Source organism: Triticum aestivum, chromosome 6A (genome assembly GCF_018294505.1).
Source record: "Triticum aestivum cultivar Chinese Spring chromosome 6A, IWGSC CS RefSeq v2.1, whole genome shotgun sequence".
In the NCBI taxonomy this organism is placed as follows: Eukaryota; Viridiplantae; Streptophyta; class Magnoliopsida; order Poales; family Poaceae; genus Triticum; species Triticum aestivum.
This window is the reverse complement of record NC_057809.1, coordinates 448,970,507-448,978,618: the sequence shown is the minus strand read 5'-3', so window position 1 is coordinate 448,978,618 and position 8,112 is coordinate 448,970,507. Positions and strand designations below refer to the sequence as shown.

General features: G+C 53.9%; 1 protein-coding gene across 1 annotated transcript; it reads right to left on the bottom strand.

Annotated features, from left to right (window-relative positions):
• Window positions 1–1,594: 1,594 nt before the first annotated feature.
• On the bottom strand, window positions 1,595–3,513 carry LOC123130720 (transcription factor MYB17). Its single transcript, XM_044550536.1, has 3 exons — window positions 3,079–3,513; window positions 2,634–2,763; window positions 1,595–2,302 (listed from the first exon to the last, which is right to left on the bottom strand). The coding sequence occupies exons 1-3, from the start codon at window positions 3,209–3,211 to the stop codon at window positions 1,723–1,725; spliced, it is 843 nt and encodes a 280-aa protein (XP_044406471.1). The 5' UTR covers window positions 3,212–3,513; the 3' UTR covers window positions 1,595–1,722.
• Between the last annotated feature and the right edge of the window lie 4,599 nt (window positions 3,514–8,112).

Below are 8,112 nucleotides of genomic sequence, written 5' to 3'. Positions count from 1 at the left end.
TAAGACATAAGCCTGGATATCCAACAGTCCAGGTGTTTCTCAAAATGATCTTCAATACATTTCTACTCATTTTTACGTAATTTACGAAAATGCATATTAAAATACAAATTAGCCAAACTCACAATTAAAAGTTGTTTGCATTGATCTCCTATTTCAATGCTTTTCCAAAACATAAGAGTTTGCTCTTATGAAAGTCAAATAATTATGAAAGACAAAGGACCGCTTCATGCTTTAGGCTTTTTCAATATCATGATGCTTTAGGCTTTTTTCAATATCGTGTTCACGATGAGGGTCATCCCCCAACTTATCTCAGCATACAAGCATGCACCTCATCATACAACTATGAACGAAATAAAACTCACCTCAACATGCAATCATATATGGGAAAATACCCACTACAACATTCAACCATGCATAAGGAGACGTTTTTCATTCAGTTATTCTACTTTTATTCATGTAAATAGATATTGTGCTATTATGCATAGTCATATGTATTTTAAAATTTGGAAATGTTAACGTCCACACGTGTGGGCGTTTGCATCTCGCCCACACGCGTGGATCCGCGTCCGTTTGTGAGCGCACGAATCTTGACATGTTTCTAGTGCCACGTAGGATTGGCCTGGTGTGTGGGCGTTCAGCCGGTCGCCCACACGGCCGTTTCACCACACAGGAGGGGCTGGTGTGTGGGCGTTCAGCAGTTCGCCCACACGCCACTTTGCACGCACACACAAGGGCTAGTGTGTGGGCATTTGCCATCTCGCCCACACGTCCGTCTCCTCTCCCACACCCAAGCTGCTAGTTGCCATGTGTTTTGCAGTGCACATGGCAACTGCCCCTAGTGTGCTTTATAAGCAGGTGGCAACTCTCCTTTTTTTACCCGAGTTTGCCATGTGTTTTGCAGGGTACACGGCAACTGCCTAGTGTGCACGTAAGCAAATGGCAACTCTCTTTTTACCGAGTTGCCATATGTTTTTGCATGGTACATGGCAACTGCCCTAACGTGCATGTACATGACAACTGCCCTAACGTGCACGTAAGCAGATGACAACTCTTCCTTTTTACATGGCAACTACCCTAGCATGTTTATGAGTATATGGCAACTCTCTCAACTGCCTAGTATTAGTATGTGGCAACTCCTAAAGTTATGAGGCGTGTGAGCGCTAGTTGTTTTGCCCACACGTAGGTGTGTGGGCTGTTCCTCTTATACACCACACAAAATATGTGGGCGGACTTCCTAACGCCCACACATGTGGCACTTATCGGCGTCCTTAAATTTTAATTCTCGTGTTATCAACCCAAATTTTCATCAATCAATTCCGGCAACAAACGCCCAGTGTAGGTAGGCTGCAGAAACATCCGAGGTTTGCTTTAGAAAGCCTCAGGTTAGAACAGCTCCAAGACGAGGTGCATTAGGATCGAACATCATACGATGTATTAGAGCGTCTTCGGAGAGAATCCCATCACAAACCGTAATACACCATGATGTCCAGCCTTAGCCCCAGTTAAACCTCCTAACTGCTACTACCAAAAATCTCTCATGCATCTTGACACACGTAGTAGCTACTTCCCCACGCGCGCCACACGCCCCCCCCCCCCCCCCCCCCCACCGGACGCCACAAAAGGCAAAACATATACAGCATACATACATGCGCACAGGCGTACGTTAGAGGTACTTTATACCACTACGTATGTACGTACGCGACCCCCGCGCTAACGGTCTTGCTAGAACGCCGTGTCCAGGGACGCCTCAGCGAGCACGTCGAGCGGCGGGAACAGCGAGAAGCCGCCGTGCCGGCCGTGGAACAGGCCCAGCTCCTCGCCGGCGAAGTCGAGGAACATCTGGTACTCGGCCGCCGCCGCCGCAGAGTCCATCTTGTTGGACGCCGCCGAGGAGTCGTCCCCCGGCACCACAGCCTCCTCCTCCTTGACGGACACCGGCGCGGCCGCCTTGCGGAAAGAGCTCCCGATATCGGAGTTCCACAGGCGCAGGAAGACGTCGGCGGGCTTCGCGTGATCGGCCACCGCGGCGCCGGGGGCCGCCGTCGATGAAGAGGACGCGGAGCCGGAGGTGGTGGCCGTCGCCGCGGCGCCGGAGGAGGAGAGGAGCGAGAGGCGCGCCTCGGCCTCCAGGCGCGCGGTCTCCCACTGCGCCATGTGGCGCGCGGCGGGGCAGCCGGCGGTCGGGCCGGGCGGGGGCTCGTCGAGGCCCATCCGGCGGAGCTGCTTCTTGAGGTGCGTGTTCCAGTAGTTCTTGATCTCGTTGTCCGTCCGGCCGGGCAGCTGCGCCGCGATCATGGACCACCTGCGCAGCACAAAGAGAGCAGCAGGACAGGCCCGCCGTCACTTGCAATCATGAAAGATACTCCATTACTCACACCATCACCCTGATACTACGAGCACCAACATGTGTACTTCGTTGTAAATAAATTCTAATAGGACTACACGAGTTATGCGTCCGAAATGCTACATCAGGTCGCATCATTGAGCGCGCGTACGGGGCCATGCAAGCACTGTGTGTGTGCACAGACAGAACACAGTGGCACGCTGGGCCGAGCTCATGGCGATAGTGCGCGAGCTACAGTAGTGCCGAAATGTGCTTAGCTCAAGAGGTAAATTAAGGCTTGGGCTCTTACTTGTTGCCGACGATGCCGTGGAGCTGGACGATGGACTTCTGCTCCTCGGCGGTGAAGGGCCCGCGCTTGATGTCCGGCCGCAGGTAGTTCGTCCACCGTAGCCGGCAGCTCTTGCCGCACCGGTTCAGCTCTGCAGGCAACGCCACCCAGTGCAGTTCACACATCAAAACTCTCTCTAATGGAGAATTGGAAACAATGCAAATTTTGTGTTCCCCACGAAAGCTTGCTCAATCAAACTAGAAAGTACTAGTCCGCTTCTTTTACAAAACAAATAGCGATTTGTAGGGCAGCACAACCGTGCATGCAAAACCTGTAATCCAAAATCAAAATACACCATTGCTAGGTCCATGACTGGCACAAGAGTAGAACTTAGAAGAAACACCGAGCTAACGAGCAGTAGTAGAAACTCATGGTTGGACTGATGGATCTGAGGGAGAAGACGGACCTGCGAGCTTGGGGAGCAGGCGCCAGCTGCCATGGCCGTTGGCCTGGATGAAGTCGACGAGCTGTTTGTCCTCCTCCGGCGTCCACGGCCCCTTCTTGAGACCCTTCCTGTCGCAGCACGGCGCCCTCCCCATGGGTAATGATCTCCCTCGCGCTCCCGAGCAGGAGGAGGACTGCGAGGAAAACTCAACTGGTACTAGTAGTTGCTGGAGGATCGAGGCGTCACCGCGCGCACGAGGCTAGACCGACGTAGCTGTAAAGGCCTGGGGGATAGAGCGGATGGGGCGATGAATGCGATGTGAAACGAGAGGGGGGTGTCCCGGAGTGGAAGGGAAAGATTTGGGGGGCGCGGGGGACGAGGACGGTTTTGTTTGGGGCCGAGGAGGATCCCGGGGGCCGCACTTTAATGCCGGAGATCTCCACCTGCGCTGCCGCAACAAGAAACGGGGCACGCAGCGCGCGACAGGGGTGACATCCAGCCCAGCTCCGTTAAATCGTTTGCGTGTCGGGGCATGCATTCCATACGGGCCTCATCTCACAAGGGACGTGTTTCCTTGTCCACGTGAAGCGCAACCAAATCCGCGCGAGAACTCCCAGCCTCTCATCGAGGATGGGAGAGTGAAAGCATGGATCCTTGTGTGCCTACAATAGTTGTGCTCGTTGTGCCAAATGTTGTTGCTATTGCCACTGCACAAATGGCAACCGCAAAGGCAAAAAAGGATGGTAGGGGGTATAACATGAAGTGAGAGCCATTCGTGTCCACGTTGGTGCTTCAGAAAATGTGCGAGCTCATATCTAGTGGGGTTAGTGATGAGAAAAAGGCTTTCGCCCCGCTTTATTGATATAGCAACCGCCCGATACAACCAAGAGTTCAATGCTGGGGCAAATAACGTCAACAACATCGGATCGACGAAAACGAAGATAACCCAAAACCGTTGCGCCCACCGGAGATGTACCACCTCGCTCCAGGCACCTCGAACCTCCGCATATCAAGCAGCACCTTCAGGAAAGAACACGACGACGACGACGCTGCTGCCCGGACAGGTCCTAGGATTTCCCCCGGTACGCGGAGGGGCGTGGCGAAGGGGAAGATCCGACGCCCTTCAGGAAGGAAGGATGGCGCCCACGGGCGTCACCGCGTCGGTGCCGGCAAGCCGGCCCGGATTTCTCCCATCCGCCAACACCCACAACCCCGAACGGCCCGACGCGCTCCACCAGACAAGCCACCCACGTACGTGCGCCACCACGGCCTTGCCATCATCACCGCCGTCTCACCGTGGTCATCGAAGCGAGACCGACGAGAACGAGAGGGAGCAGCCGGGAACGAAGAACAGCAGCGAGAGCAACCACGCCGAAGGAGACAACCTCCACCGCCATCGGCGGTCACCGACCGGACACGGCAAGGGGAGCGTACCAGGCCCTCGAAGCCCAGCCGAGCCCAAAAGGGGCTCGTGAAGCACCCGTCGCCGAGCTGCAGTAGACGAGCCACCGACTCCACCACCCCCCGCACGAGCCGCGCCACCACCGGCCCCGCCGGAGCCGCCGCAGGCGAGACCGAGACAGGCCCGCCCAGACCCAGATGGGGCCCAAAAGGGCCCAGATCTGGGCCGGGAGGGCGCCGCCACCATCCACCGCGTCAGCGCGCCGCCAAGTGGCTGCGCCACCGCCTCTACGCCACCCGGAGTAGCGCCGCCAGGAGCAGCCGCCGCTGCCGAAATCACCGCTGACCGAGGAGCACCGCCGCGGGACGCACCACCCGAGCCGTGGCACCGCGCGCGGGACGCACCACCCGAGCCGTGGCACCGCGCGCGGGGAAGGAACGGCCGCCGCCGCCGTCAACACCACGCGGGCAGGGCCCGGTGGCGCCGGACGGCGGCGGCGGGAGGCGGGGAACGGGAGGGGGGCGCTGGGGGCGGGGAGATGAGCCCCCGGTCGCCTCGCTCGGGGAGGCGACGCGGGGGGCGGCCAGGAGGGCAGTTATATCTAGTGGGGTTAGGACGAAGAGGTGCGCCTGAACATCGTTGAGAAGCAGCGTTTTAGTTTTGTGGCTAGGAGATGATCTCCATCCAGGTCTACAACCACCTTAGAAAGTGGAGACCTAGATGGATCCAAGTGTCCAAGCTTAGAGCATCTTCAGCCACGTACCTTTAATTCGACCCCTCAAATGCCTACGGGCACGCCCAGTCAGTGACCGGGCGTGTCCATTTTAAGTCCTTATTTATCCGTCTGCACAGTCACACTTCTCATTTTCTTCCTCATATGTCCGGTCACGTGCATGTGATTGGTGGAGATGAAGAGAGAGAGAAAGAAAAGAATGAATAAAGAAAGAGAAAAGGTGGTCCGGGGTGGGGAGCATCCTATGTGGCGGAATGACCGGAAACGCCCGGGCGCATCCGCGAGCCCTCGTATTCTCCCCATATTTGAGATGGATATGAGGGTCCGCAGATAGCCCGGGCGTATAGGGATGATATGAGGGGTCCGGTTGGGTAAACTTTTTGCTACTTTTTCCTTCTCTCTCCTATCCGGTCAGTGCTCCCCGCGCCCACCCGGTCAATTGGAGGAGTCCGCCTGTAGATGCTCTTAGAGACCTTAGCAACGTGTCATGGAACCAAACCACTTGCTCGATCATTTTGGAGGCAGAGCACTACCAAGGCCCCGCGGTTAGCTCACGTCCTCCTTGTTTAAGCCTGTCAACCATTGTCTTCTTCAACTAACAATGTTGTATTTCTTTCCTAGGATCACCCCAAAGATGCGGAGTTTCTGAACACAGCCATCTAGGACTACAACCAAATGCAACACATCTTCTTCTTCTTTGGGCTGGCAACCGTCAAGCATGCCATGGGCTCTGGTGAGCCGCTCGGTTTGCCCATGCCTGAGTTCCCAGACACTCAGGAGTCAAAGACCATCGTCCTTGATGGTCCAGATAAGGGCTTTGAGCACGTCTCTGTGCTTGATAGGAAGAGTAAGAGAGGCAGCTTGACGGAGGACGAGATCAGTGTCTTCACAAAGCATGACTGAGGCCGTCAAGGAAGTGGCAACCGCCATAAGGGAGAACAAGTCGATCGACGTCAACCCTGACCTCTACACCTGGACCAAGGTGACTTCAACCAAGAGGCTCCGATGGCTGCTCTAAGCCACCTGTTGGACAACAAGGCCTAGGGTATTGGGTTTGTTGCATGGCAGGCGCTCACAGGGTGCTCTGACTCGGTGAGATGGTATACACTGACCCCTCACGCTAATGGGCAACTTGCGGTGGTAGGAATACACTCTCTTTTGGATATGGTGGTAGAATGGCACCATAGTAGTAGTAGGGTGAACTTGGTATGTCGTATGATCATGCATGCTTGGTTATGTTTCATATCTAGTGTGCTCCATTGCTTGCTGCTTGAACTGTTGCTCTTCTGCAATGCTGGGACAAGTGGTATTTGGTGTTTCGAGGCAGCGTTGTAGGGGTTTACAATTCATGGGAAGCATGCAATGAACAAGTGTCGGGTTACAAGAACAGCTCCCACAGAGGTTAAGAGTAGGCAAGCGGTAGAGAGTGCTTACTCCAAGGCCCTGCTCAAGAAAGCATGCAACAGTGTTGAAGTTGGCAAGGTGAATCGATTGCTCAGGCAGAAGAACTTCATCATCATCGTCCAGTTCATTGTGATTGTCGTGTTGTTCTGTTGGTGTGATCGGTGTGATCGTGTGCAAAGGTGTAGCGGGTAAGCTCACCATGTAGGGTACAAGGTTACTACACCTTGTTGCCTATGTGCAACCAAATATTGTGTATTTGCATCTACCCGGCCAATGCAGGACACCAAACACCATTCCAAAATCAATCCCCTAATGGAGGCAGCCTCGACGCGGGTAACCAAGGGAGGTGCAGATATTGGTTTCCCCCGTCTTTCCTCGGTAAGGGCCAAGAGAGCAATAGATGCAATGCAGGCAAATTGAGGGGAGCAACCAAACACGTCCAAAATGATGTACCATGGCTTGGGCAGGTAAGGGAACCTCCTCCCCGTAAAAAGAGAGCATCTCGGCTCCTAAAACTGTCACACTATTCATAGACACAGAGGTGAGGATGGCCATCCAACTCTATCCCCTAAATGCATGGCTCTGTTTTCTTAAAGCCCGTGACACTCGAAATAATAACATATCAAATCTTCAATGAGTGAAAATATTCAAATGCGACAGTAGTTCAAATGTACTCCCTCCATCTGAAATTACTTGTCAGAAAAATGGAAGTATCTAAATGTATTTTTAGTTCTAGATACATATCCATTTTTGCTACAAGTAATTTGGCATGAGGGGAGTAAATATTACAATCCAGCTAAGTGTTGAAATAAAATAGTTGAAACATGAATTCAGCTACCTAGAATCCCCTTACTATACACCAGATTGAAGAACCCCATCACTAGAACCGAGAACCAGAAATCCCTCTCCAGATCGACCAGATCAAAGAACCCCATCGCCAGAACCCAGAACCAGAAACCCCTCTCCAGATCGACAACTCCATCGCCAAAACCTAGAACCAGGAACACATCTCTAGATCAAAAAACCCATAGCGAGAACACCAGATCAGAAAACCCATCCCCAAACACCTAAACTCATGGCGTCTTCTTCAACCTCCGCCGCAGCCCTGACCATCCAAGTCATCGGAAAGCTCATGCCCGAATTACATTCTTTAGCACGCCCAGAATCTTTCCCAACTACGTAGCGGTAGGTTCTATGGTCTTCTCGATGGGTCTGGTCCGGAGTCAGCCAAGAAAGTCGTCATGAGGGGAAGGGAGGGGAAGGAGAGCACCATCACCAACCCCGAGCATGCGACCTGGGTCAGGCAAGACCAACATGTGCTCGGTTACCTCCTCAACAATTTGACAAAGGAGGTCCTGATCTAGGTAGTATCAATTCCCACTCCTGTTGCTCTATGGAAATATCTTCCAACCATGTTCTCTTCCACCTCCAGGTCAAAGATCAACAACCTTTGTGTCGCCCTCACCAACGCCGGCCTAGTAGGGGACTCAGACCATGGCCACCTACTTCGCGCGCA